This window comes from Oncorhynchus masou, chromosome 21, assembly GCF_036934945.1.
Source record: "Oncorhynchus masou masou isolate Uvic2021 chromosome 21, UVic_Omas_1.1, whole genome shotgun sequence".
Classification (NCBI taxonomy): Eukaryota; Metazoa; Chordata; class Actinopteri; order Salmoniformes; family Salmonidae; genus Oncorhynchus; species Oncorhynchus masou.
In genome coordinates this window covers 32009869-32027807 of record NC_088232.1, presented here as the reverse complement: position 1 = coordinate 32027807, position 17939 = coordinate 32009869, and the positions used below count along the sequence as shown (strand labels likewise).

General features: G+C 40.4%; 1 protein-coding gene across 1 annotated transcript in view; it reads right to left on the bottom strand.

The window, feature by feature from the left end:
* LOC135508149 (reticulon-1-A-like) overlaps positions 1-15070 on the bottom strand; it is a 57113-nt gene extending 42043 nt beyond the window's left edge. The window contains exon 1 of the mRNA XM_064928143.1: positions 14616-15070. Coding sequence (XP_064784215.1) covers positions 14616-14838 — 223 coding nt within the window. The 5' untranslated portion in view covers positions 14839-15070. The remainder of the gene's footprint in view (positions 1-14615) is intronic.
* Between the last annotated feature and the right edge of the window lie 2869 nt (positions 15071-17939).

Genomic DNA, 17939 nt, shown 5'->3' with positions numbered 1-17939 from the left:
AAGACGAATGAGATTTGAAGGCAGGCTGGCAAGAAACAAGACAAGCAGAGGGGCCCAAGTAATTCTGTGAGGCAGCACAGACAGAGACACTAGCAGCACAGTCTCCATCTTCATCATCCTTCCTCCCAGCAACAGCCCAGGACTGCTGGGGCAGCAGAGCAGAGATCTCCCAGGTTGATGAACCTGTACTGGAACTGTAGACCTAAGTAAGGCAGTGGCAGTCATGAAATTTTGTCCTGCAAAAGACCGCCGGTCTGTATGTTATCTGGCAATGCTTCATGGCAGAGGCTGTAGGCTTGTTTGTTGAGCTGACAAGATCTGCTTATCGTCCAACGGCATTATTTTATATTATATGATTTTATAGTAAGAAGAATATAATTTAACTTAGCTGAATAAAATATAAAGGATATCTTTCCCATTCCGGAGCGAGTGTGCATATGAAGTGGCTATGTTGAGCATAAAAGTGATCATTTGAAACAGGTTTTAAATGCTAGATTTAGAGTAGATTTAGAGTAATTTGGCAATGTTAGTTGTGAATGATACAGCCCTTAGAATGTCTTAGAAATCCAAACATATACAGGCTGTATGACGCGAGTATAGGCCATTGATGATTTGACAAAGTATCAAAAAAGATTGAGCTCTGTGCCTTGCCTCAGGCTGCACAGCTGTTCTCTCATCAAGTAATCATATTTTCACCCATCAGACAATTCTCAATTTATTATTGTCATTACTAATATTTAAAATGTGTTTATATTTAGAATGGCACATTATCAAATGGGCAGTAACTGGGCATTATCAAAAGGACAGGGTAATAAAAAATAGGTAAACTGTAAACACTTGAATAGCAAATGGAGGCTGCGCGATTTCCTGCCGGTCAGTTTGTCAATGATGACAGGGAGACCACTTCGGTTGTATATCGGAGCATGCTCGTAACATGAGCAGCTGAGAAATAAATATAACACTTGTTTCACTACACCCATTAAAACCTCTTGACGCACCGATTCCTTTAGCGGGATCATTTTCGTCAACATCAGCTGAATTGCAGAGCGCCAAATTCAAATTAAATTACTAAAAATATTTAATTTTCATGAAATCACAAGTGCAATATACCAAAACACAGCTTAGCTTGCGTGTCAGATTTCAAAAAACCTTTACAGTGAAAGCAAACCACGCGTTTATGTGAGCACAGCTCTCTCAGCAGACAAAACATTACAAACAGCTAGCAGCAAAGTAGATTGCTTTTCTGACTTTCGTGACCAATCAAATTAATTGCTTACCTTTGATGATCTTCGGATGTTTGCACTCACAAAACTCCCAGTTCCACAACAAATGTTAGTTTTGTTCGATAAAGATTATTTTTATATCCAAAAACCTCCATTTGGTTGGCGCGTTTTGTTGAATAATCCACAGGCTCGTGCAGGTCACGACGGGCAGACGAAAATTCCAAATAGTATCCGTAAAGTTCGAAGAAACATGTCAAACATTTTTTATAATCAATCATCAGGTTGATTTTACAATAGATAATCGATAATATTTCAACTGGACGGTAGCTTTAACAATAGGAGAGAGAAAGAAAAGGTCTGCTCCAAGCTGCTTGCGCATGCAAAACTCTGGGGACACACAGCTATCCACTGACGCAATGTGATCATTCTCCCTCATTTTTCAGAATAAAAGCCTGAAACTATGTCTAAAGACTGTTCACACCATGTGGAAGCCATAGGGAAATTAATCTGGTTGATATCCCTTTAAATGGAGGGTAGGCATGCAATGGAACAGAGAGGTTTCAAAATAACAGCACTTCCTGGTTGGATTTTCCTCAGGTTTTCGCCTGCAATATCAGTTCTGTTATACTCACAGACAATATTTTGACAGTTTTGGAAACTTTAGAGTGTTTTCTATCCTAATCTGCCAATTATATGCATCTTCTAGTTTCAGGGCCTGAGAAATAGGCAGTTTCATTTGGGCACGTTTTTTGTCCAAACATCAAAATACTGCCCCCTAGTCTCAAGAGGTTAATTTGAGGAGCATGCTCTTTCTCCGCGACAGGTGATATTCTGCCCAAACTTTGTATGCCATGGGCTCTCCAACCTTGTTCCTGCAGCTACCCAGTGCTTAATTTGGGAAACCAACATCGATTGTAACATGTTTTCACAACAAAACATATGTAATGTAACTGTTGACAGCCCCTCTGCGCGCTCAAGTAAGGAGATGGAAACGCATGGTGGTGAGATATTCTGTATAGCTAAAGGTAATGTGTCACCCAATTATTACTAGGCTATTCAAAATCGCCCTGCACAACCAATTGCATCGGCTACGGCTATTTTTTATTTATCCGTTATTTTACCAGGTAAATTGACTGAGAACACGTTCTCATTCACAGCAACGACCTGGGGAATAGTTACAGGATGAATGAGCCAATTGAAAACTGGGGATTATTAGGTGACCGTGATGGTTTGAGGGCCGGATTGGGAATTTAGCCAGGACACCGGGGTTAACTCCCCTACTACTCTTATGATAAGTACCATGGGATCTTCAATGACCTCAGAGAGAGTCAGGACACCCGTTTAACATCCCATCCGAAAGACGGTACCCTACACAGGGCAGTGTCCCCAATCACTGCCCTGGGGCATTGGGATATTTTTTAGACCAGAGAAAAGAGTGCCTCCTACTGGCCCTCCAACACCACTTCCAGCAGCATCTGGTCTCCCATCCAGGGACTGACCAGGACCAACCCTGCTTAGCTTCAGAAGCAAGCCAGCAGTGGTATGCTGCTGGCAAATTTACTATTCAGTACATTATCTCCGAGACTAGTGGATATACATTTTGGAGCATACTATAAGGTATCCAGTATGCATAATAATACAGTCCACACTCAAAGGAAATTAATCGAATTTGTTTCATTTTGGAGTATTGGATAGACCAGTTATGTACCATCTTAAATCAGTTTTGTTTTATGTTTTTCTACCATATGTAATATCTGCAGTAGGCTATGTATTTTATAATGGCACAATCATACTTTTAATTCAGTTTTTTTGGGGGGGGGTGGGGGGGCTTGGGGTCATAAGCCTATACATAAACTCTAATATTGGTGTGGTTAGAGTGACAATAGAGCCCTGAGTACCAAGCCATTAGGACCATGGTCTTAGTAAATTGGGTACTACCGAAACATGTCCAGAGAGCATAGCCGGAGGTCATCGCGTGGTCACATGGAATTTTACTGAGGTCATGACTCATGACTGGCGATAATATGGTCACCTCATGACCTCCTCTCTCCTAGTTATGGAAAGGTCCCAGACAGTAGACACCCTCTCTCATGATTTATGCTGAGATGCAGAAGAAGCACAAGTAACCCATTAGTCACTGTGTCAAAATTAGGCTAGTGTGTAAAGATTGTTGTGCTTGATATGTCTGGATGGGAGATGTATAGAAGGAATGTACTAGTAGCCTAATATTTTATCTTCAGAGAGTAAAATGTGTATTTCACAGACAAATCAGGAGCATTACATAGGAAGGTGGGAACACTACAGAAGCTCTACAACAGGGACTATTGATGTGAAATATGCATACCGTGAAACAGTCTTATTGCCTTAAATCCATTGGCTCTCGGAATATCAAACACTGACTTCAAAACATAAAATATTCACAAAAATAGAGAAGAAATGCCCAAATGCTCTAACATTCGGCATGGGGAACCCATTAGATGCACCATCTGCTGTGAATATAATGAACAAGTGAAGCGATGTCCTCATGTGCATTTCACAGCGTGGTCAGATCTGGTCAGAACTCTGGATGTCCTGCTCATCATTAACACATTGTTTTGTCATCTTCCTAAGACATCGTTGTGTGCAACATCTTTATGTGCAGAGGATGGGGATGATTGGGCATCACTTAGCCTTAGAAAGAACAGGCATGCTGTATGGCTAAAGATTTTTCTTCACTTGTCCTTCTGCTGTAATTGAATATGTGCAGCGGAGACCAGCACTATATATGGCCTGAATGGGAGAGGACTAATGTAGCCTTACTCTGAGGTTCTCTGAGTTACAGGAAATTATGTTGTCCAATAAGTATGCAGTTTAATTTCCTGGAGCATGATATCCACAGGCGAGAGTGAGATTGTGTGAGTACATTGTTGTATGGAGAGGGTCAGGCGCAAGGTCCGAGACAGGACAGAACCGACTAGGGCTTTTCTGCTCCAAAAACTATCCTAGATCTGGCTGGTCAGTGTCTGGTTAGTTGAAAGCAGTCTAGCTCTGTAAAGATCCACATTGTGCCCACCAAGACCACAAGTGTCACAACAGATTACTTCTATACTGTAGACAGGGCCCAGCAAACATGGCTAAAAGGCAGTTATGTTTGCCTTTTGATGATTTTCTGAAATGGCTGCTGTGTGTTTGCATGTGTCCGTGTGTGTGTGTGTTTGGGAACAGGTCAACCCTCGGTGTCAAGCTGTGAAGCCACAGTCAGTAAACTATGAACACGCACCTTTTATCTTGCCGTAAGGGAAAATCATCTGGCAGGCTGTCTGAACAGTAGCCATGTTTAGAAGACAACTTCAGTTTCTGAACAACAAAAACACCACAATGTTTTTGTAAACACTGATATTCAATACCACACTTACTAACAGACTGCATTAAAATCAGATTACAGGCTTAAAATAGCCTTGATGCCTCTGTTAATGTAGCAAAAAACATTCATCTTAAAAGACTGACAGGGCTGAAAGAGCTAAAGAAAAGGCCTGGGTTAAGAAGAGAGCAAGCTAGTCATGGATTTTAAACACCATCTTATGAATATTTCAGAGGGACGGTGAATGAAAAATGCAAGTGCAGGACTCCAGTTCCCTCCTCTACAAGCGGATGGTGAGCCCTGTTTTTCCAGGATTAAAAATAGCAGTATGAGCTGAGCTGTGCTGAAGAGGGTGACGGACTTAGAGATGAAGCGTGAATGATGCTCCCACAAAAACACTGCTTTGAGGTTCTACAGCACTCTGCTTAATCAGTGCTAGCAAACCTTACTAAATTCATTGGCTTACATGTGAGATTCCATGGCTACAAATAGCCTCAACTTTAAATAAGCTCACAACTAAGTTTATGTTTAGGGACTAAGCTAGAGGTCGACCAATTATGATTTTTCCACGCAGATACCAATACCGATTATTGGGGTGCCAAAAAAGCCGATACTGATTAATCGGCCAATTTTTTTATTTTATTTGTAATAATGACAATTACAACAATACTGAATGAACACTTATTTTAACTTAATATAATATATATAATATAACTTAATATAATACAACAATAAAATCAAGCCTCAAATAAATATTGAAACATGTTCAATTTGGTTTAAATAATGCAAAAACAAAGTGTTGGAGAAGTAAGAAAAAGTGCAATATTTGCCATGTAAGAAAGCTAACGTTTAAGTTCCTTGCTCAGAACATGAGAACATATGAACGCTGGTGCTTCCTTTTAACATGAGTCTTCAATATTCCCAGGTAAGAAGTTTTAGGATGTAGTTATTATAGGAATTATAGGGCTATTTCTCTCTATACCATTTGTATTTCCTTAATTTATGACTATTGGATGTTCTTATAGGCACTTTAGTATTGCCAGTGTAGCAGTACAGCTTCCGTCCCTCTCCTCGCTCGAACCAGGAACAAAACGACAACAGCCACCCTCGAAGCAGCGTTACCCATGCAGCGCAAGGGAAACAATCACACCAAGGCTCAGAGCGAGCGAGTGACGTTTGAAACGCTATTAGCGCGTGCTAACTAGCCAGCCATTTCACTTCGGTTACACCAGCCTCATCTCGGGAGTTGATAGGCTTGAAGTCATAAACAGCGCAATGCTTGACGCACAACGAAGAGCTGCTGGCAAAATGCACGAAAGTGCTGTTTGAATGAATGTTTATGCGCCTGCTTCTGCCTACCACCGCTCAGTCAGATACTTAGATACTTGTATGCTCAGTCAGATTATACGTAACGCATGACACGCTAGATAATATCTAGGAATATCATCAACCATGTGTAGTTAACTAGTGATTATGATTGATTGATCGTTTTTATAAAATACATTTAATGCTAGCTAGCAATTTACTCTGGCTTACTGCATTCGCGTAACAGGCTCCTTGTGGAGTGCACACAGCTGACAAGGTGAAAATCTGTCGTTCTGCCCCTGAACGAGGCAGTTAATCCACCATTCCTAGGCCGTCATTGTAAATAAGAATGTGTTCTTAACTGACTTGCCTAGTTAAATAAAGATTAAATAAAAGGTATAAAAAAATAGGCAAAAGCAGTGTCCAAAATGATAGATTTCCAATCGTTATGAAAACTTGAAATCGGCCTTAATTAATCGGCCATTCCGATTAATCGGTCGACCTCCAGACTAGGCCTATGTTATGCAAATGTTAGATTGATCCACAGCCCAGATGAGAAAGAGGAAATCTCTTTTCTCATAGAAATCAGAACTGGCAATCTATCATGCCCAGTATCACTCCGACCTTGCGGGGGTCCAGAGAAACTGCGTTACGCCAGTGACCTAGATGGGAAACTATTAAGAAAGGTAGCAGACTGTATTGCCACCCCTATTTGCTATGTCTTTAATCAAAGCCTTAAGGAATGGGTGTCGATAGGCATGGAAGGAAGCTAGGAAGCTAAAGTAATTCCTCTACATAAAAAGAGCCAGCAAAGGGTGCTTGACTATAACAGCTGCCCAATCAGTTTGCTCCCTCTTAGTAAAATGACGAAGAAAATTGTGGTTGAACAAATACAATACTATTTTTCGAAGGACAAGTTCACAACTGACGTTCAGCATGTGTATAAGAGAAGGGCACTCAACTTGTCACTGACTCAGATGACTGATGACTGACTAAAATAAATGGATAATAAGATGATAGTTGAAGCTGTATTGTTAGATTTCAGTGCAGCCTTTGATGTTATTGATCATAATTTGTAATTGAAAAAAACTCACTTGCTATGGCTTTACACCATCTAACATAACATGGTTGGTGAGTTACTTTCCCAATAGAATTTAGAGTATTCTTCAATGGAAGATTCTCTAACAGATATGTATAGTGCGGTATCCCTCTGGGCAGTTGCCTAGGGCAGTTACTCTTCTCTATTTTTACAAATTATTTGCCACTTGTCTTACAATAAGCTAAAATGACTATGCACACTCTACACATCAGCACCTAAAGCCAGTGAGCTCACTGAGACTCTTAGCCAGGAGTTACAGTCAAAACAAATTTTATTGGTCACATACACGTGATTAGCAGATGTTATTGCGTGTGTAGCGAAATTCATGTGCTTCTAGCTCCAACAGTGCAGTAATATCTAACAAATTACACAGCATATACCCAATACACACAAATCTAAGTATGAATGAATTAAGACTATATACATATGGACGAGCGATGTCAGACCGGAATGGACTAAGGTATAGAATATAGTATATACATATGAGACGAGTAATGCAAGATATGTAAACATTATTAAGTGAATGAGATACCGTAGAATAGTATAGAAAACAGTATATACATACAGTGGGGCAAAAAAGTATTTAGTCAGCCAACAATTGTGCAAGTTCTCCCACTTAAAAAGATGATAAATTACATGCCTCTCTCATAGGTACACTTCAACTATGACAGACAAAATGAGAAAAGAAATCCAGAAAATCACATTGTAGGATTTTTTATGAATTTATTTCCGAATTATGGTGGAAGATAAGTATTTGGTCAATAACAAAAGTTTATCTCAATACTTTGTTATATACCCTTTGTTGGCAATGACAGAGGTCAAACGTTTTCTGTAAGTCTTCACAAGGTTTTCACACACTGTTGCTGGTATTTTGGCCCATTCCTCCATGCAGATCTCCTCTAGAGCAGTGATGTTTTGGGGCTGTTGCTGGGCAACACGGACTTTCAACTCCCTCCAAAGATTTTCTATGGGGTTGAGATCTGGAGACTGGCTAGGCCACTCAAGGACCTTGAAATGCTTCTTACGAAGCCACTCCTTCGTTGCCCGGGCGGTGTGTTTGGGATCATTGTCATGCTGAAAGACCCAGCCATGTTTCATCTTCAATGCCCTTGCTGATGGAAGGAGGTTTTCACTCAAAATTTCACGATACATGGCCCCATTCATTCTTTCCTTTACATGGATCAGTCGTCCTGGTCCCTTTGCAGAAAAACAGTCCCAAAGCATGATCTTTCCACCCCCATGCTTCACAGTAGGTATGGTGTTCTTTGGATGCAACTCAGCATTCTTTGTCCTCCAAACACGACGAGTTGAGTTTTTACCAAAAAGTTATATTTTGGTTTCATATGACCATATGACATTCTCCCAATCTTCTTCTGGACAATCCAAATGCCCTCTAGCAAACTTCAGACGGGCCTGGACATGTACTGTCTTAAGCAGGGGGACACGTCTGGCACTGCAGGATTTGAGTCCCTGGCGGCGTAGTGTGTTACTGATAGAAGGCTTTGTTACTTTGGTCCCAGCTCTCTGCAGGTCATTCACTAGGTCCCCCCATGTGGTTCTGGGATTTTTGCTCACCGTTCTTGTGATCATTTTGACCCCACCAGGTGAGATCTTGCGTGGAGCCCCAGATCAAGGGAGATTATCAGTGGTCTTGTATGTCTTCCATTTCCTAATAATTGCTCCCACAATTGATTTCTTCAAACCAAGCTGCTTACCTATTGCAAATTCAGTCTTCCCAGCCTGGTGCAGGTCTACAATTTTGTTTCTGGTGTCCTTTGACAGCTCTCTGGTCTTGGCCATAGTGGAGTTTGGAGTGTGACTGTTTGAGGTTGTGGACAGGTGTCTTTTATACTGATAACAAGTTCAAACAGGTGCCATTAATACAGGTAACGAGTGGAGGACAGAAAATCCTCTTAAAGAAGAAGTTACAGGTCTGTGAGAGCCAGAAATCTTGCTTGTTTGTAGGTGACCAAATACTTATTTTCTACCATAATTTGCAAATAAATTCATTAAAAATCCTACAATGTGATTTTCAGGAAGAAAAAATATATAATTTTGTCTGTCATAGTTGAAGTGTACCTATGATGAAAATTACAGGCCTCTCATCTTTTTAAGTGAGAGAACTTGCACAATTGGTGGCTGACTAAATACTTTTTTGCCCCACTGTATGAGATGAGTAATGACAGATATGTAAACATTAAGTGATAATTAACAATCTGGTCTTAATTACATCTAAAAACCAAAAGCATTGCATTTAGTACAAAGCATTATCTTAGACCTAAACATCAACTGGAGTTGTGCATAAAGTGTGTGAACATTGAACAAGTTGAAGAAGCTGGACCCCTAGGAGTAACATTGGATGGTCAGTTATCATAGTCAAGTTGTTGTGAAGATGGGGAGAGGTACACTACAGTTGAAGTCCCTAGTTTACACACACTTAGGTTGGAGTCATTAAAACTCATTTTTCAAACACACCTCAAATTTCTTGTTAACAAAAAAATGTTTTGGAAAGACATTTAGGACATCTACTTTGTGCATGATAAGTCATTTTTCCAACAATAGTTTATAGACAGATTATTTCACTTATAATTCACTGCATCACAATTCCAGTGGGTCAGAAGTTTACATACACTAAGAAAATTATGTCATGGCTTTAGAAGCTTCTGTTTCGGCTAATTGACATAATTTGAGTCAATTGGAGTTGTACCTGTGGATGTATTTCATAGCCTACCTTTAAACTCAGTGCCTTTTTGCTTGACCTCATGGGAAATCTAAAGAAATCAGCCAAGACCTAAAAAAAAAAAATTGTAGACCTACACAAGTCTGGTTCATCCTCAGGAGAAATTTACAAACGCCTGAAGGTACCACGTTCATCTGTTCAAACAATAGTATGCAAGTATAAACACCATCGGACCACGCAGCCGTCATACGTACTCTGGTGCGATGGCGTCATGAGGGAGGAAAATTATGGGGATATATTAAAGCAACATCTCAAGACGTCAGTCAGGAAGTTAAAGCTTGGTCGCAAATGGGTCTTCCAAATGGACAATGACCCCAAGCATACTTCCAAAGTTGTGGCAAAATGGCTTAAGGACAACAAAGTCAAGGTATTGGAGTGGCCATCACAAAGCCCTGAACTCAAACCTATAGAACATTTGTGGGCAAAACTGAAAAAGCGTGTGTGAGCAAGGAGGCCTACAAACCTGACTCAGTTACACCAGCTCTGTCAGGAGGAATGGGTCAAAATTCATCCAACTTATTGTAGGAAGCTTGTGGAAGGCTACTCAAAACGTTTGATCCAACTTAAATTTATTTAAAGGCAATGCTACCATATACTAATTGAGTGAATGTATACTTCTGACCCACAGGGAATGTAATGAAAGAAATAAAAGCTGAAATAAATAATTCTCTCGTTCTTAAAATAAAGTGGTGATAACTGACCTCAGACAGGAAATATTTACTAGGATTAAATGTCAGGAATTGTGAAACTGAGTTTAAATGTATTTGGCTAAGGTGTATGTAAACTTCCGACTTCAACTGTATATACACAAAAGTTTGTGAACACCCCTTCAAATTAGTGGAATCGGCTATTTCAGTCATACCCGTTGCTGACAGGTGTATAAAACTGAGCATGCAATCTCCATAGACAAACACTGGTAGGAGAATGACCTTATTGAAGATCTCAGCGACTTTCAACGTGGCACAGTCACAGCCACCTTTCCAACAAGTCACTGCTTGCATCAGTTACTTGATGTGGAATAGAGTTCCATGTAGTCATGGCTCTATGTTGTACTGTGCGCCTTCCATAATCTGTTCTGGACTTGGGGATTGTGAAGAGACCTCTTGTGGCATGTCTTGTGGGGTATGCATGGGGTTCAAACAGACAGCTCGGTGCATTCAACATGTCCAATACCTCTCATTAATACAAGTAGTGATGAAGTCAATCACTCCTCCACTTTGAGCCAAGAGAGGTTGACATGCATATTATTAATGTTAGCGCTCTGTGTACATCCAAGGGCCAGCCGTGCTGCCCTGTTCTGAGCCAATTGCAAAAATGTTTTCTCCCCAATTTTGTGGTATCCAATTGTTAGTAGCAGCAGTCTCTAGTGTGCAATGAGACAAGGATATCCCTACCAGCCAAACCCTCCCTAACCCAGACGACGCTAGGCCAATTGTGCGTCGCAATTGTGCGACAGTGGCCTTAGACCACTGCGCCACCTGGGAGGCTCTTAGGACCTTCCTTTTTGATAGTGCTGTTAAGAAGGTAGAGCAGCGCTTTATTATGGACAGACTTCTTCCCATCTTAGCTGCTGTTGTATCAATATGTTTTGAACATGACAGTTAACAATCCAGGGTTTCTCTAAGCAGTTTAGTCACTCCCACTTGCTGAATTCCCACATTATTTATTACAAGATTTAGTTGAGGTTTAGGATTTAGTGAATGATTTGTCCCAAATAGAATGCTTTTAGTTTTAGAAATATTTAGGACTAACTTATTCCTTGCTGAAACTCACTGCAGCTCTTTGTTGAGAATTGCAGTCATTTCAGTCACTGACGTGTATTGTGTTGCGTCATGCGTATACATAGATACACTGGCTTTACTCATAGACAGCTTCCCTGGGGAATTCCTGATTCTACCTGGATTATGTTGGAGAGGCGTCCATTAAAGAACTGTGTTCTGTTAGACAGGTAACTTTTTATCTACAATATAGCAGGATGTGTAAAGCCATTACACATACGTTTTCCCAGCATCAGACTGTAATCGATAATGTCAAAAGCTGCACTGAAGTCTAACAAAACAGCCCCCACAATCTTTTTATCATCAATTTCACTCAGCCAATCAGTCTGTGTAAGTGCTGTGCTTGTCCTTCCTATAAGCGTGCTGAAAGTCTGTTCACTGTAATATATCATTGTATCTGGTCAAATATATTTTTTCCCAAATGTTTACTAAATGCTGTGAAAGGATCCAAGAACCCAAATGATTTGGGTGGCTCCCATCCTCCTTATAAAACGTGTTTGTTATTGTGAAGTGGAAACGTCTAAGAGCAACAACGGTCTAAGGCACTGCATCTCAGTGCTAGAGGTGTCACTACAGTCCCTGGTTCGATTCCAGGCTGTATCACAACCGGCCATGATTGAGAGTCCCATAGGGCGGTGCACAATTGGCCCAGCGTCGCCCGAGTTAGGGTTTGGCCAGGGTAGGCCGTCATTGTAAATAAGAATTTGTTCTTAACGGACTTGCCTAGTTAAATAAATAAATAAAAACAACCACTCAGCCGTGAAGTGGTAGGCCATTGGACTGGAGCAGTGGAAATGCGTTATCTGGAGTGATGAATCATGCTTCATCATCTGACAGACGAATCTGGGTTTGGTGGATACCAGGAGAACGCTACCTGCCCCAATGTATAGTGCAAACTGTAAAGTTTGGCAGAGGACTAATGGTCTAGGCCTGTTTTTCATGGTTCAGGCCCCTTAGTTCCAGTGAAGGAAAATCTTAAAGCTCCAGCATGCAATGACATTCTAGATGATTCTGTGCTTCCAACATTGTGGCAACAGTTTTGGGAAGGCCCTTTCCTGTTTCAGCATGACAATGCCCCTGTGCACAAAGCGATGTCCAAAATGAAATGGTTTGTCGAGATTGGTGTGGAAGAACTTGACTAGCCTGCACAGAGCCCTGACCTCAACCCCATCAAACACCTTTGGTATGAATTGGAATGCCGACATCAGTGTCCGTCCTCACTAATGCTCTTGTAGCTGAATGGAAGCAAGTCCCAGCAGCAATGTTCCAACATTTAGTGGAAAGCCTTCCCAGAAGAGTGGAGGCTGTTATAGCAGCAAAGGGGGGACCAACTCCATATTAATGCCCATGATTCTGGAATGAGATGTTCGATGAGCAGGTGTCCACATACACTACATGACCAAAAGTATGTCTTATTTTTTACATTTAACTAGGCAAGTAAGTTAAGAACAAATACTTATTTACAATGACAGCCTACCTGGGCCAAACCCGGATGACGCTGGGCCAATTGTGCGCCGCCCTATGGGACTCCCAATCACGGCCGGTTGTGATACAGTCTGGAGTCGAACCAGCGTGTCTGTATTGACGCCTCTAGCACTGAGATGCAGTGCCTTAGACCACTGCGCCACTCAGGATCCCCAATGTTCTGTGTTTTTTACAGACAGATTAACTGTACTAGTTGTTCAGGCTGTGATCTTGTTGCATCTTGATTACTGTCCGGTAACATAGTCAGGTGCATCAAAGAAAGACATAGCAAAGTTGCAGCTGGCCCAAAACAAAGCAGCACGCCTTGCCCTTAACTGCACACATGGAACTAACAACATGCATGATAGTCTTTCATGGTTGAGAGTTGAGGAGAAATTGACTACTTCTCTTCTAGTCTTTTTAAGAAAATGTGTATGTTCAAAATGCCTAACCACTCGATAATCTATTGGCATAAACGCCAAACAGAAATGCATACATAACCCATCAGACACGCCACTATGGCTGTCTTCACGGTACCCACACCAAAACCAGATGTAATACGTTATTCAGTTATGTATATAGTTATGTCATTGTGGAATGCTCTGTCACCAGAGGTTGCTCTGGCAAAAAGCAAGTTTAGCTTTAAAAAATAGATTTAAAAAAAATATTGTATCACAGCACCTCTCCTCTTTTTAAAGATCATCTAATGTAACTGTACTGTATATAACAATATTCATATGAATGGAGTGTAAATTGAATCTTATGTTCTTGTCTATAACTGTTCTGTATTTGTAAAAAAAATAAAAAAAATATGTGGACCCCAGGAAGAGTAGCTGCTGCAGGTGTAGTAGTTAATGGGGGATCCTAATAAACTAAACAAGCTTAGGCAGTGATAAGCTTAGGCTGTGAGTGACACATTGATTCCCAGCCAGGCTGCCTTTGTAAACAAACAATTAGGGCTATTTCTGAAATGTAGGCCTATACCAGGACCTGTTTTTCTTCAGGGGAGCTAACATTTTCAGTTAAGACTGTTATGGAGACACCCAAAAGGTATTACTGTTAGAATATTCAGAAACTTTCAGTTTAACATTTGTGATATAGCTATACAACTATTTTTCCCAGTATGTTGTTCCAAGCTTTAAGAATGTAAAACTTAAACTAAAAGGACTGTACCCTGCCAATGTTTGTAGCCTAATAAATAGGCCTATGTCTTGGCGATAGAGTGCCTGTTGTTTTCTTGGTCTGTTCTGTTTCTCTGAGAGACTCATTTCAATTTTATGTAGACCTAGATTTCATAGTCGAAAATAAACACAGTTATGAATTTTATTTTATACAAATCTCTTCTATTTTGTACCCACTAATACGAAGTCGACTCCATTACCAGATTTGCACTTTCAAGCACATTTCCCAGCCAAACCCATGACTCGATTTCCTAAACTTCGTGAGAAGGTACAGAACGCCTGGCACACTCTGCGATGACGAAGATTCCATCTCAGACTGCCTCATACTACACCCCAAAAGGCTGCCTGGGTGAGCATGTTCCGCTGTGAGATGTGTAAACAGCCAAATGCAAATGACACACTACGTATATCTATATAAATGCAAGTATAGGCTATTAATGATAAGATGAATGTTACTGATACATGTTATTGATAAACCGTCTTACCTGTAGATGCAGTTTCCATAGCAACGGGAGGCCTTTTCCCATCGTCCTCAAATTTGTGGAATTTTTGATCCAGGTCGCTCGTCTCTTCCCTGCTTTTCGATTTTAAATCTTCACGTAGCTCATCAAACAGAGGTGGTGTACTTCCGAATATGCCATTTCTTTCACAATCGTCCCCAAACCATTTCCCTTCCGAACCTAGTTCGTCACCGGGCTTCGAAGACATGCTTTTAGGGAGAGGTTCAGGTTGCGCGAGAGATAACAGGCACTAAGGCACAAGCTTTAACGCGGGCTACACAATGGATATTGGGTTGATCTAAGCAATAAACAGGAAATTATGATTTGAAATCTGACTGGATTTACAAATGTATGCTTAAATTGATATTGTAAAATTCTAATAGCTGCGCGGTCCAGTACGAGAGCACAAGTGAGTGAGGTTGGTTTGTTTTAGTTCAGCGCTTCCATGCTGACGTCATGTCTGTGTAGCTTATGGTTGGCACTTATTTGGGGCAGTCAGCGTGACTATTATTAAAGTGTGTGACTATACCATGGAAGTCAACACAGTATATTTACAAGCGTGCAGCATACATAAAATACACTTTAGACCTTGAAGCTTATTTAAGCATATTTATCAAGTTTGCTTAGAGACCTAAATTAACGCAAATTGTACCATTTTTGAACATTTTTATTTTTGTTAAACGTTTACAAGTTAGCCTATGGATGCAAGTCATTTCACTCATGCGAATACCCAGGGGGACCATTTCATTTGTTCTTCATGCAAGTTTGTTCTCAAATTACTAGCACTGTAGCGCCCTCGTGTGGGGTTTATCAAAAGTACAACGAAAAAGTTAAGATGGCTCCTGAGCAAAGGGGAGGCACTTGCCTGGATACGGGTTGATGACAAAACCATGCTTGAGCATGCTACATGTGCATACGGTTAATAATATAAACACACAAATTATAATTTATTTTCATAAATACAATAGCAGCAATAACATATGTCTGAAACAAGTATGACTTTAGTTGTCTGAGCAGACAATGAACTATTGTTCAACTTCAATGTAAGTAACTTACATTTGCGTTAGCTAAATGTTACAGTTAGCCAGCTAACATATAGCTAACGTTAACTTACTAAGCAAGCAAATGATTTTTTTTCTATCTGTGAAGTAAATTAGAAAAATAACTAGCGAGTAACATAGCTCATTTGTGAGTCAGACAAATCACATATTGTTGCTCCTTATACTTTGCATCCTGAGTGGCGAAGCGGTCTAAGGCACTGCATCTCTGTACTTTTCAAGTCCAGGCTGTATCACATCCGGCCGTGATTGGGAGTCTCATTGGGCGGTGCACAATTTGCCCAGCGTCATCTGGGTTTGGCCGGGGAAGACCGTCATTGTAAATAATACTTTATTTTTAACTGACTTTTCTGGTTAAATATTATTCTTTTTAAATCTTATTGGTCTATTAACTAATGTACCTCCTGGTGATGTCACCAGGAAGGCCAAAACTTTTCAAACAGCTCAGAAATGTTCAAACAGCTCTTACACTAAAAGGGCATTATTATTATTTTCACAGTATTATTTCAACCTCACTGTGTGGAAATATATATAAAACACATGAAATTCACTTTTTTTGACAGCACTGTGCCTTAAAAAATTATCAAATAGCTTCAAACTATTTTGCAGTGATGATGAATACATGGATGTCTCATGATATGGTGGGGTATGTGTCAGCTATGGGCACCTTTATCTCTTGAATGTTTTGACATTCAGGTTCAAAAACTCACTTTCTGACCACTTGTACCATGGGCAATATGTATTGGCATTTTAGTTCAAATCAAAAGGGGTGTGGTCAAAAAGTGATTGAAATCAAATGGAACAGCCCTGTAATTACTTTTTCCAGATGTTTGTTTACTGATACAGTCAGTGTAGCTTGTACTTTAACCTGATTGAAACCCTCAGACAACACCCCAGGTCCTCCCGAGTGGTGCAGCGTTCTAAGGCAGTGCTAGAGGTATCAATACAGACCCGGGTTCGATCCCAGGCTGCGTTGCAACTGGGAGAACAATGAGGTGGTGAACAATTGGGTTAGGGGAGGGTTTGGCCGACCGGGATGTCCTTGTCCCATCACGCTTTAGCAACTCCTGTGGCGGGCCGGACGCATGCTGACTTTGGTCACCAGTTGTAGTGTTTACTCTGACACATTGGTGCTTGGCAAGGTTGCTTTTTGGAGGACACATGGCTCTTGACCTTCGCCTCTCCGGAATCCGTAGAGGAGTTGCAGCGATGGGATAAGACTTTAACACAAGACATTGTGACAAAATTACAGTTAGATTTTTTGATATCACAAAAAAGGGGTTAAAAAAAAATCTAAGAACTGTTGAGTGTAATTTTGTCACAATGTCTTGTGTATAATTTTCAGAGTTTGGCTATAGAAGACACCCTTTTTTTGTAACTCATTGCAAACAGGGCATCTTATGAGAAGATAACCCAGGATGGTAACAGCATCACATCCCTGGAGATGTTCTTCTCAGGTTATCCGTATATGGTTGAACTCTCCCCTTTCCCCAGGCTGTGCCAGCTGACAATGGTAGGCCAGAATATCAGCCACATCCAGGGAGCTCTGGTTGGTGGAATGGCAGCTGACAATAACATCCAGGTTTCTCCTCATTCCTTCATGATAACATCTTGGAGAAGTGTGTGTAGAGTTTAATCTAAAGAGTATCTATATAGAACAGAATTATATTGTCCATCTTTGATTTCTTGATTCAGAATATACTCCAAAATGTCTGCAAAATAACTAATCTAGCTATGATTTGCATTATTATCTTTAATACCAACCATTTTGGGGGTATTTATTTTCATTATTGCATGGCATTTCTGGATTTAAGAATTGCCATCAGCTACAGAATCGGTACCTCTATGATATTCAGATCAGTGATATTGAGAATTTGGAGTCACTTGTCAATCTACAGGTGCTGTGGTTTAAGATTAACTTACTGAGAGGTATGGATGCTTTTCTGTGTCATGCGGTGTTTGTAAAGTACCTAATAATTTGTGTAGATTGGTTTTGTTGAAATCACCCATTTTGTTGATGTCTCATCCTTTCTTCATAACTGTTTAAAGGGATTGAACACGCTTCAAAAGATGAGAGAGCTGAACCTAGCTGACAATAACATTGAAAAGATAGGTAGGTTGAAGGGTCATCGCCAATGACTGTAAACTTTACAGATTACGTCTTTGATATACTTTATAATAATAATTGTTCAATTATCTGTTAACTGTTTCACAGGATCCTAATATTAGGCATGAAAATCCTAAAATCCTG